At 35.0% G+C, this 17,075-nt stretch overlaps 1 protein-coding gene across 1 annotated transcript in view; it reads left to right on the top strand.

Moving 5' to 3' along the window:
- The window catches only part of GLIS3 (GLIS family zinc finger 3), a 167,476-nt gene that overhangs the window by 107,549 nt on the left and 42,852 nt on the right, over window positions 1-17,075 (top strand). The window contains exons 4-5 of the mRNA XM_032206148.1: window positions 11,497-11,658; window positions 13,028-13,138. Of these exons, the coding sequence (XP_032062039.1) occupies window positions 11,497-11,658; window positions 13,028-13,138 (273 nt within the window). The remainder of the gene's footprint in view (window positions 1-11,496; window positions 11,659-13,027; window positions 13,139-17,075) is intronic.

Raw genomic sequence — 17,075 nt, 5'->3', positions numbered from 1 at the left:
CAAGGGATGTCCAATTTTGGTATCAGTGAGAAATGTTTTTGTTGCCACTGTTTCTGAGCTAATATTTTCAGTGAATACTTTATTTATTGGGAAATGCACTTAAGGGTCAGAAAACAATGAACAGATTCTTGTCAAAGTCAGAAAATTGTCTTATCTAAATGAGGAAGAAAGCAATGGGAGAAGTCTAAACATAATTTTAACAATTTCAGAATAAAACTTTTTTTTTTTTTCAGTAGCATGCTTCTTTTGAAAATTGACAAAAATTAATGTTGATTTTTTTTGATTTTTTTTAAATTATTTTTTTTTTAATTCTTAAATGAACTTTTGGGGGATGGAGGGGCATGTGGGCTGGATTTTAAATAGTAGCATGTATTCTGTATGCCTTGGACAACTCAAGTGGGTATGATACAACCGTGTACAACTGTACAAATTAACCTCTTAAAGTGTTAGAAAATCACTGAGAGGGTTGTTGCACACTGGAACAGGCTCCCCAAGGATTTAGTCATGGCACCAAGGCTGTCGGAGTTTAAGAAGTGTTTGGACTGTGCTCAGTCATATGGTCTGAATTTTTGGGTAGACCTGTGTGGTGCCAAGAGTTGGACTCGATGATTCTTATGGGTCCCTTCCGACTCAGGATATTCTGATTCTATGATTCTATGAAAATGCTCAGTATTTACTGATTAATGTGAAGGTAACTTCTGTATGCTTTACGTGCCTTCATATATTTAGAAATATCAAAAGGTAACATTCTTTCTTCCTTTTTTATCTACAATTGTTTGGATTAGAATTTCCTATTAAAATCACTCTGAGATGGCATTACTGAGGTGGAGAATGACATAAAGAAACTTAAGTAGATACAACTAATACATGTGGTGTCTATTCCATAAACAGGTGGAAATTCAAAGTTAATGTTATACTGAGAGGATAGTCAAGTATGCTTATAGACAAGTATCCAAGTATAGAAGATATCCATAGCTATGAAGATGCTCAGACTATGTTCCTAAAGAATTCACTAAAAGGCAGTGCAAGATATGAAACTTTGGAATAATTTATATAAAAAAAGATTTCTCTTGGGATGACAACCCGTATTGTGTTTTGGTCAAAAAGTCATATTTAGTATAAAAATTTATTATTGGCAGAGGTAAAGCAGTTCAGCTTAATTGCATTCTTTCAGTTCCACTGTATGATCATATCCTTTGCAGTGTATGTTTAACTTCAGCTCCTTTGTGTAGATTAGTAATATTTACCCTCTTTTATGGCATTGATGTTGGAGGGATTCATTAATATTGTAACATTCAAAATGTTATTAAAAGCAGAATGCTAAGTTCCTTGAAAAAAATAAGACTGTACCTTTCGTTTAATTAGATATCTGAGGTTACCATGCTGGAGTTGGGTACATTCTCAATTTAAAAAAAAAAAAAAAGAAAAAAAAGAAAACAGTTTTGGCAATATAATTTCTTCTGTTTTATGATTCAGCAATCAATCTTTTAGGATCCTTGTACCCATGAAAAACAGAAGTGAAATGACATGTTTTTACATACCTGTAATAAGAAATACTTTGATAGTATTTGTAGAACAGCTTGCATACTTGTTAGTTGGAAGCTTAAGTCCCAACTTGAATGTTTAGCATGTTTATGGATAGGGTGGGATAGAGAAGAACTAAAAGAATAAATCCTATTCCTATTCCTATTCCTATTCCTATTCCTATATATGGCTGTTCCAGTTTGTTTGTTTGTGTTTTGTTTTGTTTTGTTTTTCTATAGAAAATTGAATGAATCTAATGGGAATTTGGGCAGGGATTTGTGTGAGGAAGAACCATTGAGACTCACGTTTCTTTTTCTACTTGAAGTATGGTTTCAGAGAATCCCTGATCTTTTATTCCCCCCCCCTTTTTTCCCTAATATAACAGTGATAAAAAATTTGTCCTTTTTGAGATTCACAACAGCAAAATGCTCTTATACAAAACCACATTCCCAGTGAGAATGTGATTTACAGTCCCTTGACTTCATGTCTGAAAACCTATTGTCTCTGTTCATAATATACCTTTGGCATGAGATCGTAATGAGCTTAGAACTACAAAGATGAGATGTATCTGCATGTTTGACTTTGTATTGGAGAGGAAAATAGTGTTGCAGCATATAATTTATATACATTTTCTATTTTTATAAATTGTGTAACATATACATAATTATTGGTTTGTTTGTTTGTTTGTTGTTCCTTGATGAAAGGATATTTAGTTCTTCTGAGTTTACCAGCTACAATAAATGTTCAGCTTTAGGTGACCTCTCTGGGGTTCAGCAAGTAGAGCAAGTAGAGTTTAATAGCCACTTTAACACTGAACAATTTTAGTGTTGTGTAGACTTTTAGTAGAGAAAGCTGCATGAATTGTAATGTTGACCTCAGTTCTTAGACTATCAAAGAAAACCTTTTAGAAAAGAAAGGGAAGAAGAGAAAGAAAATAGAAAGACCAGAAAAGAACAGGATCACTATCTTCAAAAAGGAAGCAATGGAAGAACTTCCATATTGTTCATTCTTCTTGTAATGGTTTCTGTTCCATATAGTTTTTGAATCAGTACCAGCTGATGTGTTCATTAATAGTTTCTTTTGAAGGGACTTGTCATAATATGTACCTTCCCTGTAGCACCAGAAATAACTTCCAAGGCTGAAATGTCCATGCTTACTAATGAAACTAATAAAAAAAAAAAAAGACATTTCCATGGTGAGTGAGTCTCTGCCACCTTTATTTCAGGGAACAAATAATATTCAAGGTACTATGCTTAACTTCAGCTGAGGTATTTGTATTTAGTCATGGCATTACCTAGAAAGCAAGAGGAGTGTGGTGAAGATCTTGAGGATGTGGATACTGTGAAAATCTCCAGTCTTGAAATGGAAGAGAAATATGAGCGTGCTACAGTTATCAAAAACATATAAATGAAAAGACTAATCTGTAAAGAGAACTCTCGTGAGAAGGGAGTATTTTGGGTAGGGACAGTCCCCTACCTGTTTTCCTCTTTAACCTTTACTGCAGTTTGTTGGCATCCTTAATCCACTGTTCCTACTTGTCCCATCAGAACGGACTGTACTGGGTCTGGCTGGAATGTTAACTTTCCCAGCAGCAGCCCATTCAGTGCCGTACTCTGTACTTGTAGCTGGAACAGCAGTGTTATCACACCAGTGTTGTGTCTACTGCTGAGCAGCACTGGCACAGCATTGGGCCTTTCTCTAACCCTCCTAGGGGGTGGGCAAAAAGTGAGGAGAGAAACATCACTAGGGCAGCTGACCTAAACCAATCAAAGGGATATTCCATACCATGTGGTGTCACACTCAGCAATAAAAGGTGGAAACAGGAAGAAGAGGGGAGGGGTGGGCTCTCGTTGAGAAGACGTCGGTCCTCCTCTCGAACACCGGCTGCGTGCGTTGAGGCCTTGCTTCAAGGACGTGGTCAATCATCGCTCATTTGTGGGAAGTAGAGAGTAATTTCTTTCCTCTGCACTTCCATATAGCTTTCATTTATTTTGTTTGTTTGTTTTCCTCCCTTTTTCCCCTTTTCCCTTTTACTTCCCCTTAGTTAAATTGTTTAGTTCATGGTAGTCTTTATTTAATTATTATAATTATTTCCCTTTAATTAAATTATCCTTATCTCAACCCGTGAGTTGTTCTTTGCTTTACTTCTCCCCCTCCTCATCTAAAGGAGGGGGAGTGAGAGAGCGGTTGTGGGGTTTAGCTGCCCAGCACGGTAAAACCACCACACGGACACCACAATGTTCTCTGCAAATAGTAATCTCCTCAAAAAAAGATTTAAGTTGATTTTTATTGTTAAGCTTAAGTAATACATCTACATATGGAAATGCTCAGCAAAATGTGGACAATGTGACAGATATAGTAAGATTTTATTCAGAGAGAATGCAAGATACTAGCGTTTTTTGTGTATCTGACAAACAAAAAAGGTAATCAAATTCACTCTTCTGTATATTAACTTTTTCATCTGCATTAATATCTTTTTTTCTATTGATTCCATTGTATTTCTCACTTATAACAGCAATATATAGATCTTCTTGCTTTTAATATAAAGAAGTAATATACAGAAGTAGAAAGATGTGTTAGAAAAATGAAATCAGATGAGAATAGAGTGTATTAATCTTATGTCTAAACACATAACACACACACACAAAAATAAAAAAAATGTGCTCCTTAGACAAAAGCCCTTACAATATGAGAAGTACACAATATATAAACTTTCTTGTAAATCTGTTAAATGTAATAAGCTTCTTAGCTTAAAGTAGGAAGTGCAAAGAAGATAAATATATATATATATATATATATATATATATATATACACTTCAGGTTTTTTCATAGACCATAATTTTGTTTTTTTTTGTTTTCTTTTATCCTTATGTCATGCAGGATCTTAAAATTTTAATGGAATTTGCCTGATGGAAACTACCTGTAGTGAAGATACGTAGTGAAGGAGGGAAACTTTTTTTTTTTCTTTAGGGGAAAAAAAAGAGTAATTACATACTGACTTCAACAGGTTTTGGAACAAGTTCTTATTGAATGGTTGGGTAAACAAGCATCTACTATAATCTATGCAATTTATATAAACATAGTCTGTCATTATTTACTGTAACAAAGAATTCCAAGATATTGTATCATTTCATAAGCTTAATTGTAAAAGAAGAAAAAATTTCCAGCCTTTGCATTGCCTGAGGAAAGTACAGCCTTATTTATATAAGCATCGTGCACATGCCAAAGCATTCAATCACCATGTCACAAAATGTACTCCATTAAGACAGAAATGGTTGCAGTATAATGAATTGCTGCTCTGGATTCTACATTTTTCCCCATTTAAACACTTTAAGGGTTAAAAGCACAGCACTCATTTCACATGAAATGAACCTGGGCTTTTAAATCTCAGCTTCGGTATGCAGCGTCCTTGTTGGTGACCACCTGATGTCAGCAGTTTGAATGATGTCTGACACTAATTATGTGTCGTTCACAAGATTGCCAGGCAGGAGAGTCTGTGTGAATAAAAAGCTATTTAAAAGGTTTTTATATGAGGTCTTACTCTCAATTTTTTAAAAGCCCTCACATCTCTTGTAAAGCAGCACCCTACTAATGCTGTTGAGGAAGGGAAATGCCATTTAAAAGACTATTAATAATGTTTGAAATGCATCATTCTTGTTTGGAAACCATGTAAAGAACAGCTTTTACATCTCATTTTATAATAAATGTGAAGCTGGAGAAAGATATTTTGTCCTTGTCAGACTACCTGCCTTGGTGCAGACACAGAACCTACCTGGTCCTTATATCAGACTATTCAAAATTAATTGACATAAACACAAACATAAGATAGACATAAAACATTAGTAAATTATTAATTTGTCATTTATCTACTAATAATTTTTTTTAAATTGCTACCAGATTATTGAGCAATTGAAGGATTTGTTTGAGGTCTTATGTATGTGATACTCTAGATTTATGTTTTCGTCTGTGGTTTTCAGGGATACTATTCTCTCCATTTGCATATATGCATTCCTATGTGATGGCATTCAGGAATGGCTTATACTTTCTCTCAAATCACTTTCTCTGAAGATTAGGATTTAAAAATGTTATTTGCCACGGATATAGTCAGTTTATTAATATTACTATATCAAGCAAGTCAAGCAGCTATTAAAATCAATCTCAGACAATTGCTGTTGGAAATAGGATCCCATCAAAGTCCAACCAGCATATCTGTATAAGGCTGAGGCAACATTTTGTACTCTCCTCAAGCAAGCAGTCTTACACCAGTTTGGATCTTTTAGCACATGTTTTCTCACTCTGTTCCCAAAGTCTCAGCAGCCAGAAGCAGCAGCAGCCTGGAGTCCTTCACATTAGTAGAGTCGCATTTGTTTCATTTTTTTCTTTTGTATCCATCAACACTGGGAGGAAGCAAATGTTATCAAGTTGTTACTTCTGCAGTCTGGAACGGGACAAGGAAAATGTAGAAAACAATTGAAATGACCTGATGGACTTTGCTGAATGATTGCAGTATAAAACTGTGAACTGTAAAACAGACAAATACAAACCAACACAAGCAGGAACAAAGAATTCTAGCTTATATTTAAAAGATGACAAATTCTGCCTAGCAAACAATGCATCTGAGAGGGAATTTAGTGTTACCAAATGTGATCCTCTGTAGAATGCTGTGACTTAAACAAGGCTAACACAATCCTTGACTGAGCAAAAAAGGGGTTGGTTTAGAAAAGTAATCTTACCTGAATGACTAGTGCTGGAAAAAGTACTACTACTGAAATATTGATCCTGTATTTCATATCCATGGTTACTGCAGAAATAGTCAGAAAGGGACTACAGAAACAGAGTTTTTAAAGAAGATGCATTTATGTAGTCATGTGCAATTAGTCATGGATTAATGTAGGTTATCCATGGGCTAGCTGGCAAAGCAAGAGTTACATCTGATCTGAACTGTACACCTGTGAAACTGCTGGTTTTCCTGCTTGTGTGAAATGGTAGTAATAAACAAGGCCCTGTCTCACTGTTACTATGCTCTGTGTCCTTTAACCGGAAATAGTATCCATTGTGCTTACTGACAAGCAATGTGGAAGGTAGAGATTTTGATTCTTTAGCTACTTTTCCATGGCAAGCATGTTTGCTAGGATGAAGCTTCTTATCTTGTTGACCTTGTAAAATCAGGAACTAATTTATTCTCTCTGATATGTATCATAGTTTCTAGGCGCATTTTTTCCTTCTCATTTTGCATCATCAGTTGACCATAGCTGAATAGGTGATTAAGCTAAAAAAATTACTATTCTGCAACAATTCAAGAATGTATTTGAAATGTCTGATTAGCACATCCTGGCTGTCGATTTAGGGTTGGATTGATTTCCATCAAGTAAGTTTGGCAGAGATTGGGGCAGTTCTTTACCTTTTATCAAGCATAACTCACAAATGAACTTCTGAGATCATTTGGGCATATCGCATCCTATGGTTTCCTATATCACAGTTCTTGGAGGACCTCAGGCTCATCTGCTACTTACATGAGGCACACATTCTGTTTTACTGAAGAAAAAATGAAGCACCTAGATTTGTTATTTAGACACTGTGTAGGCATCATTTGTTGCAATGGAAGGGTTATAGGAAAGTTGAAAGATAGCTAAGTCAAATTTAAAAAGAAAAAAGGAAACACCCATTTTCCTGTAAATCCAAGGAGAGAGGGCATGTTGGAAACTTCTGATTAAGTGAAATCATTTTAATATACCATAAATATTTCCCCATAGGTGGCAATAAACTAGGGAAATGGTTACCTTTCACACTTACAAAGTAAAAGAATGATATCCCAATGCAGTGATGCTGAAGAGGATTACTCTGTATAACTGATTCAAAGAAAAAAAAGCTATTAAGAGTCTACATGTGATCATATCAGAATAGGACACTATTATTTTGTTTTATATGGGATGAAACAACACTGTAAAATCAAATTGTGCTCTGGTGTCCATATTTCTTAAAGAATTATTTCAGTGGAAGTCTGACAAAGTATTGTTTAACATGAGAGAACAAATAATTTTGATATATGTAAATTATTTGGGAGAACGTTAAAGGACTTGATAACATTCAGAAAATGCCTGGAACTGGAAGTTATCTTACACATTACTAATCACATCTATACAGCAGAAAAAGACAAAAGAAATTACAATGTTTAGATACTGAAGCAAAACGAATTTGAATAGGAAGAACTGAAGATTTTTAAGAATAGACAATATTAGGGAGAGTTAGATAAGAAAATGCCTGAATGCCTGTCAATGACTTTTTAAATAAACACCAGGTATTTTTCTGTGAATGGATCAGATCTCAGATAGAAGTTATTTTCCAGAGCAAGGTCTTAAGTCTGTGTTACAGTGCCGACCAACTCAGACAATCAGAACAGCTTCTTTTTCAGTTAAAACAGAATCACAGAATCACAGAAGTTCCTGAGTTGGAAGGGACCCATAAGGATCATCAAAAACTTATGAATCTCTTAAATATTTGGTCAATGAATATCTATTGCAAGCATTAAAGTATTCAGACAAGGGAATCCATGCAGGAACCTAGTGTTCCTACAGTATAAAAGTCTAAATGTATTTCAAAATGAAGTCTGCTGTGTCATTCAGGACAGGGCTCAGAAGTGAATGATGCATCCAGCAAGTCTTCACATGCTGTGTCAATTATTTTCTAGAAATCTATGTCATAATATTATAATTTTACAGAAAGGTTGCCCAGTACACTTAACGCCATTTATGTGTGTACAAATATATGCAGAACACTCTGGAGAGCACGAGTGTTTAAAAGTCATAGTCAGCAGTGCTTTTGCTTTTTACTGACATGCTTTACCTTTCACTGTAAATATACTGTTTCCTGCTTTTGGCAATTAGCCTTATAAAAAGATAAAATAAATATGGATATGGAGACTCTAATAATATGTTTTAAAAAGAACTCCCAAGTTTAGGAAGTAAGGAGTAGTAATTTTCTTTATAAGTGAGCTATTGATTTCAATTTGCACACAACAGTAAAAATAAAAACTCAGTAACTGTGATTTCTGTATTGCAGATTAGGAAAATATTACACAATTAATTCCACATAATAATTTTAAAAAGGAGGTTTAATCAGGTTTACTAAGAGTGCTAAACAGCCTCAGAATGCCAAATGCATGGCAAGTACTTCAGTGACTAATTGTAGTGGAGGTACATAACACATTCCTGTAATCCTTTTCTTGTACCAAGATAATAAATGAGAAACTATGAAAGGTTCCATTTCAAAATGCAACAACCCTACTACCATACTTTTTTTGCCCAGTTTGTAATCATGTCTTCTGTGGAAAACTTTTATCGAAATCAAGAGAAGAGTGGGACTTGATAGGTAAGGTTGATGGTAGATCTTGAGCTTGAAGATCTTTTCCAACCCAGATGATTCTATGATTCTAGGAATAATAGAATTGTTGTTCAAAATCATAGAATCATAGAATATCACTAATATCACAGAATATCTATATCACAGAATATCTAATATCACAGAATATCTATAATCATAGAATCATAGAATACCACTTCCCAGGGAAGTGGTCACTGCACCGAGCCTGTCTGAATTTAAGAAGAGATTGGACTGTGCACTTAGTCACATGGTCTGAACTTTTGGGTAGACCTGTGTGGTGTCAAGAGTTGGACTTGATGATCCTTAAGGGTCCCTTCCAACTCAGGATATTCTGTGATTCTATGATTCTATGATATGTTTGTTCAAAAGAGTGCTGCTTCATTCCTTTTATCTTTAGGCATCAAACATTCCTAAGGCCTCAAACAGCTTGATATTTAGAGTTAGAATTCATTAACTGTTGTGTAAAGACAGTCTTTCTAATAATACAGGCTTCAAGTTTCTACTTCTTTATGGGACGACCTTTTCTCAATATGTAGCCTTGTGAATATGATGCACAGAATTTTAGGGCTGTAGAGGGATGAGAACTTCAGAGTATCAGACTATCTTCTCTACTTCCAAGCTATGAAGTATTCCAAGCAATGAAGTATTCCTTAGAAATCATTTTTTTTCTTATTTCTTTTTAATCTGTAAGATAATATTTCCAACTTCCGGAGAGTTAAATACTTTTGCCCATTTAAATTCAATGCTGCTTTACAATCATAAACAATTATTTGCATATATGTTTAATTTTGTTCATGTGCTTGAAGATTCAAAGTTCTATAAATTGTGAAAAAGCAGAGAGCCTGCTTTTAGAACTTTTTCAATGTGATGAGTTTTACCCTATGAAACAGAAAGTCCCTTGAAATAATACATTTTATTTCATATTTGGTACGGCCTAAATACTGTAATTAGAATAGAAGGTTTTTAAATTTAATAAAAAATAATGACTTGTCCATATAAAATGTCTGTGAAGATCATCAGTAAATTTCATTGTTATTTTAAAGTAGCTGTATTTGAATTATTTTCCTTTTCAAAGGCTGTTTGTTCATATCAGTCGTTTAGCTCTCATGTTTTGAATGCTTTCTCAACTCTTCACTTTTTACTATGAAAACATGGTGCTGTTATCCAGGCAACTGGTAGAGATTGCTATGTATTTTATTTGTTGTTGTTGTTGATCTTGAAATGTCTTCTAATATTTTCCTCAAAGTAAAAGCATTTTTAATATCCTGTTTTTTTTTGGTTCGTTTTGTTTTGTTTTTACTTTTTTTTTTTTTTTTTGGGGGGGGGAGGGGGATATTACAGGTTGCTAACTAAGGCTTGCTAATTATGATCAGAATTATGTCAGTGTTCCTACTTGTGTTTTTTTAAACATACAAACACTAAATAAAACATAACAAAATGTGTATGTTTTACTCTAGTGTCAGTAGAAAATGGCCTATTTCTTTTTTTGTGTGTGTTAGAGCATAGATAATCTTTGACATTACTTAATGTTAATGCATTATTGCTCTTGCAAGCAAACAAGAATTGTAAACGATCATGTTATACAGCAAGTGTTTTAGATGTAGCTTCTCAGTAGAATGTGCAGAGGTCAAAGCTAAAGAAATTAATTGAAAATTAATTAAAGAAATTAATTAAGAAAATTAAATAAAGAAATTAATTAAGTTTATGTTTCTAAGAGTTCTAAACATTCATGTCTAACTGAAATCAAATGTACGTGAAAATGCAAATGTCAAATAGAATGGAAGTTTTTTACATTCCTCTAAATAAAGTATAACATGGGAGCAGGACAGATGACAGATGAAGAAATAGTTTTCCACTTACATAAACTTAGGTTTCTTTGCAGGTGCAGTACTTGGTTAGGTACAGAACTACTGTGCCACATGATTCTTGGTTACCTATAGAGATAAGATCCTCTTTTGCTGGGCTGTAAGGATGAGACCCTTATTTTTAGTAATGCATACAAATGTATCAGAAAGGTAAAGAAGTGTTTCAAAACGCATTATATTATCACCGGGGCCATCAAGCAAATAGCTTGATTTTCATGTTCTTTTTTGACTTCTTTCAATGCCATATGCAAGGTAGAGCAGACTGATGTTTCCCTGTGTGGGTTTTGTTGTTCATGCATAGGTTGGGTTGGTACTAAGAGGAGCACTTGTTCAGCTCAGCTCTTAACATCCAGAGCTGTGATGAGGCTGGCTAGCACAGAACACAGTGACTGTTTTGCTTCCTGTCTGCTATTGGGAAAACCAACATGGGCTGTTTTCCCCAGAGAGGCTGGGTGGTGCTGAGCTCTGAGCTGAGCAGTCACTCTGGGTCTCATTGTTGCCCCTGAAAAATGACCGTATAATGTTGTGTCCTAATTAAGACAAACACAACACAAACACTCTTATGGTCTAAGTGTCTCAAACAATTCCAGGCTTTCCTCAGCTCCAGAGGCATCTGGCCATAGCAGGCTGGAGTGTCCTGCAAGTCCAATTGCCATTCTGCTCAGTGTTTGCTGTTGCAGTTTATTGTGTGTGTCTTCTTTTACAATCATTTCTTTTTCTTTTCTAGTTTGAGGGCTGCAAGAAGGCCTTTTCCAGACTAGAAAACCTCAAGATTCACTTAAGGAGCCATACAGGTGAAAAGCCGTATCTTTGTCAGCACCCTGGCTGCCAGAAAGCATTCAGCAACTCCAGTGACCGCGCCAAGCACCAGAGGACACACCTAGACACTGTAAGGAAGTAGAGGTCCCATTGCAGTCCCCTGTTCATTAGACTGTGTGCTCCTTTCCACCAGGTTGGTGGCAACAGGTAGCTTGTAACATCACTGATTGGAAGGAGAAGGGTCTTATAGGGCTGTTCAAGGACTAGTCGATTAAAAGGCCACAGCTTCATGGGCTCCATTGCAGGTAGAATAACTTCATCCCACTCAGGTGTTATTTAGGGAACCTGAAGTCAACATGCAAAGATTCAAAAGCCAGCTGGGATAATAACTGCTATTATATGACAAAAATCAGTAGAATGGCCAGAGCAAGTACTAGAAAGTCATGCCAACAAATTGTTACTTGTGAATTTGACTCAGTATTGAGATTTGTTTAATGAAAGCTTTGTTTCACAACAAAAGAAGTTCAGGTTTCATTAGAGACAAACAGTTTCCAACGGGCAGAAGACCAGAAGGAGAAAAAGAACACTGCCATTCGAATTAAATGGCTGTCAAAAAACTTAAAAGATCCTTTTCGGATAGTTGATAGTATAGTTGGTACACTACATTTATACGCTTGTGTTTTCAGAAATGCTTTGCTAATCATAAATGCCTGAATTGTGAAATAGCCAGTTTTAGCAGAGTTGGACCTGGTGTTCATTTAATACTCTTTATTGTGAATCTTCAGGTCTTCAGAGAAGATAGGTAGGTTAGAACAGGCAGAAGGAGATAGTTTCTGAAATTTGTATTTATTTGGTGAATTAGTTTGGTTCTTTGGTCTTGTCTTTTTAAGTTCTAAAACTATTACAGGACTGGTATTTCTTTAAACTGATGTGCTATTAGAAAATATAAGCTGGAAGTGTTTGTTTTATACTTCAGATTAAAATGTGTATTTTTGTGTGAAATATTTTTGATACTTTAGTATTCAATGTTTGCACTGGTTTTTGCTTGCTCTCTTCATAATGTAGAAAACTAACACTTTTTCTTTTTTTCTAAAGCAGATTCTTCTATAATTCTAAATTGTCTATCTGGGCCTTTTCTGCAATTTCTTTACCTGATTCACTAAAGAATGTAATTTCTGATTAAGCCAAAGCTCTAAGGGTGGAAGCATTGTGAGTATACCTAACAATATTCATTGTACTGATAAAATAATAAAAAAAAAAAAGGTAATAATGAAAGGTGCCATAATTAAAGCCTTCCTTTGTTTTTTCTTCCATATGAACCTTACTTTTCTCCTTTCCCTTTCTAATAAATTACTAGGCCTTCTCCTTGTAATAATGTACAGCATTTCATTTTGTAGTAATGTGATTTGCAGCATCCCAAAGCTCTAAATGGTTTCTCATGAGTTAAAATAATCTGTGATTTAACAGCTGCTTCTTTATTCTTTTTCTTTTTGTTTTAGAAACCTTATGCATGTCAAATTCCAGGATGTACTAAACGATACACAGATCCAAGCTCCCTGAGAAAACATGTGAAAGCACATTCTTCCAAAGACCAGCAAGTTAGGAAAAAGGTAAAATTTCTACTGTGTTGGCAGGTGTAAGTATTTTATGGAGAAGTTGGTGTTATAATATTAGATATATCAATGTGTATTAAATGCCTGTAGTGTTTTCAGACCGAAAAGAAAAAACATTAATGAAAAGCAAATTAAACTGTTTTTACATAGGTGATAATTTTATATTTGACTTCATGAGTCTACCTGCTTTAATGCTCTTATTTGCTGATGTGGTGATTACTCACATACATAAACATACATAATAAGCAAAATCAAAAGTGGTCTTTGAAAACAAAATTTTTTGATTTTATACTTTCACCACTTGATAAATACATAAGATCATAAAATGCAAGTTTAAATGACTTGTCTTGGATGGAAAGATGGATTTTGAGGCTCAATAGACAGTGTATGAGGTTAAGCTGTAAATTATATTTTCATATGCCAGACACTTTCAAATGTATTTCACAACACTGGCTCCCTGTGGATGTCAAGTCCATGAGTCAAGAGTTATTTGTATGTATAAGCACATCTTTGAAGAGCTGAGCTGTGACCTAAGAGAATGGTGTTTTTTCTGAGCATTTTTCTTCATATCTCACATTAATCGTTGGCACTATGTCATTAGTTTAGATCATTGAGTCAATCAGTATTGTATTAATCCTGATACAAGAACATTTGTGAACTGTTACAGGAATAGATAAACCTTGCAGATGTTTAAAACTTAATGCACAGCCATTCATAGAAAGTAGCAAAAAGTGTTTGTACAACATAGGAATCTCCAAGGGACAGTCTTTAATATATAGATTTAAGCCGTAAATTTTGATTCAATGGTTGGTTGTAACTAGGAAAAAGGACATGGCAGAAGAGACCTGTATTTCAGCCTGTTGTAAGGAACTGGTCTATAGTATTCATGAGAAGATGCCTCTGAACTTATGAATGCCCATTTGTATGAGTGAGAAAGTAACTGTGCGTTTGTGTTCACCATTACAAGCAGAGCTTTGACTTCCTTGCTCCTGTGTGCTCACAGACAGGACTGCCAAAGAAGTTCTATGAGCCCTGCCCTGCCTATCCTAGGAGCTGCTCAGGCAGCTTTTATGACTTTTACAGGCATGCAAAGTAAATGGCAATCAAGACTGCATTGTAAGAAATTTGTGTGTGATACATCAACTAAAACTGGCATAGTGGGCCTGAATACAGGTATTGAACTGCACTGTACTATTACTGTCATTTACAGTAAAATAATATGTTATCTCCTGTCTTTGATTGTGTCAGTACTTTGTGGGATTTTCCTTCTGACATTTCATTCACTACGAGTTTTTTTTTCAATTTGCACGCGTTCTTTGTACCAAACAGTTTAAAGCTGGCCCTTTTTACTCTTTGCTTCACTCTCTGGTCACATTTTAGCTTTATAGCTGCTTGTTTTTAAAGCCCTGTTTGGTAAGGATTTGCCTATACCCATTGTTCACCCATTGTTCACCCATTGTACTTGAGATAAAGTAATATATAGAAAGGTAAAGAAGTGAAATCTCCATGTATGTGGAGATCACACGTGTGGAGATCAAATCAGATATTTAAAGCATGGATAAAGTTTGCAACATATAATGTTTACAAGATACAACATAGTCACTGGACCTTTGAGAACTTGTAATTGCTAATTCACATCATGCTTTGGTATTTAAAATATTTCCTGGCAGTAATAATAATAAAAAGTAAGAAACAATAAACCTTTTAAGGAAGAATTAAGATTATTTATGACTTTAATTAAAAGTGAAAATTGGCTTAATGTCAAAAAAGTCTTTACAAAAATGCAAATTCATCAAAAATAACCATAAAAATTCCAAGGTGATAAAGGCACAGTGGAGTAATAGTTCCAGCCCTAGGGATCAATTCTGTTGAAAAGAATGAAACCCTTTGCTGTCACACCCCGTTAGTCATGGATTCATTTAGTATATTATGCCTCACTGCTTTTAATCCTCCTTTTAACGTCCCCCTACACACTAAGTGACATTATTTTGGTGTCTTAAGTTGCTGGCTCTCCAAGGCTGTATGTGTCTTTGATGTTGCATAGTCTACATGCTGTACTAAATGCTAGTTACATGAAGTTTTCAACCCAGATTTTGTAGATCTGTGTTCAGGGCCAGATGATGCAGTGACATGGATAAATTTAGGTCTGAATTATTTTAAACAATTTTTGTTGATAAATGTTTATGACTTACCACGTAAGGCAAAAACAACCTTTTCTGCAAACCTTGTAAGGCTCCCACTGTTCCCTTTCTCTTCCCAGCCCTGGCCTCCAGCCATCCACTGAATACACTGAACTGGGAATCTCTCCAGGTAATGGGATGAGATCCTATATTCCAAGAATATCACAGCATAAATATATCTGTTGTGTGCAGTTTACTAGATAGCACAATAAACTCTTATTTACTAAAGCAAATCAGAAAGGAAACATCATCTGCTTTTTTTAACCATCTTTGCATCATTTGTAAAATTCTGCATAAGCATGAGGACAAGCACATATACAAACACCATGCAATCATCTGGGAATAAATGCTTAAAATGTCTGGAAAACATTTTCAGTATAATCCGTATGCACAGTAACGTTCAGTCCCTACTTGTAAAGTATTTTGATGGAATAAAAAACAGTACTTCCTTTCACATTTTTAAAAGCTAAAAATTGCTGACTATGAATGGAATTCATCTTCACTTGGGGAAGACTGATGGAGCTCCTTCTATGCAAGGCAGTGAGTGATAGAAAACTATATAGTATTCAGAATGTGATCTAAAGGAATATTGAGAAAAATGATAACGTACAATATGCCCCTCGAATACAAACAGTTTAAAAGCCTGTTCCCTTAGTCATTTCCTCCTTTGAACTTTGAAAGGACAGCAAACTAAAAAGATCTTTTTTTAAAGTTGAACAGTTACCTTGTGGTACTTGTTACCAAAACATATAATAGAAGACAAGGGGCAATCGGAATTCAAAGGTATCTGGGTATTTCTGTGATTATTGAGAGTACTCATCATTCTTTTGGCAGTGTTAAAAAATAAACACAAGGTTTGCATGGAATATTAGTGAATCAGGAGCATGCTGTAGGACAGAAGTAAGCATCAAACTAGAGAGATTAGGGAAAAGGTTGATTATTCTGCACTGCTCATGTGCACTTTCTCACTCTTTCCACTGAAAGGTCAGCCACTACTGGACTTTGTACGTAACTTAAAGCAGTATGGGTGGATCTTGGAAGAAGTAAATGCTCCTAAATTGCTACTGAAAAATAACCTTCAGGTGTCCTTGCCTTAAGTTGCATATTCTCCCGCTTTTTTTTTTTTTTATTTTCTCATTTCATTTCTTGTGACACTTTTCTTTTTCCATTTCTTTCCTTATTCTGTCTCCCAGCTTTGTGTCTTTGATTCTTTAGGATATGTAACCAAGCTGAACATCCTTAGGCAGCTGAGGTGCATATGCAGCATGATAATTAACAAAATTCAGAACCTGTACTATTAGCTATGCAGTGAATAAAAACCAATATAGAAGGCAAATATTTTTATGCTGTTCACAAAGACTTATTTGTTTTGAGAGCTCAGACCCTCACAAGTCTTAAACTTGTTCTACAAGTATAGGAACATTATCTTATTCATACAAGTGTACCGTGAAGAACAGTTTGCTATTTCTGCAGCTATCTTCCTAAATAAAGAAAATCCCTAATTCACTTTTAAGTATTGCAGTTCATATCCCATTTCAATGGAACAGACCCTCCACTGGCTTAGTGTAGATCTTATCATGAGCATTTGCAATGTCTAATGCTTTTTGAAGGTTTTCTCTTCAAACAAATGCATTTGCAGACCAACAAGATAGTTCTTTAAAAAAAAAAAGGTCAAAAGGATTGCTTAGATTACTTACAGCTGTTTGGCAAGGACAAGATTAGTTTGATAGCATCTATTTTAGCATCTGAATAGT

This window comes from Aythya fuligula, chromosome Z (assembly GCF_009819795.1).
Source record: "Aythya fuligula isolate bAytFul2 chromosome Z, bAytFul2.pri, whole genome shotgun sequence".
In the NCBI taxonomy this organism is placed as follows: Eukaryota; Metazoa; Chordata; class Aves; order Anseriformes; family Anatidae; genus Aythya; species Aythya fuligula.
The sequence above is the reverse complement of the archived record's forward strand: the minus strand, read 5'-3'. Positions and strand labels throughout refer to the sequence as shown.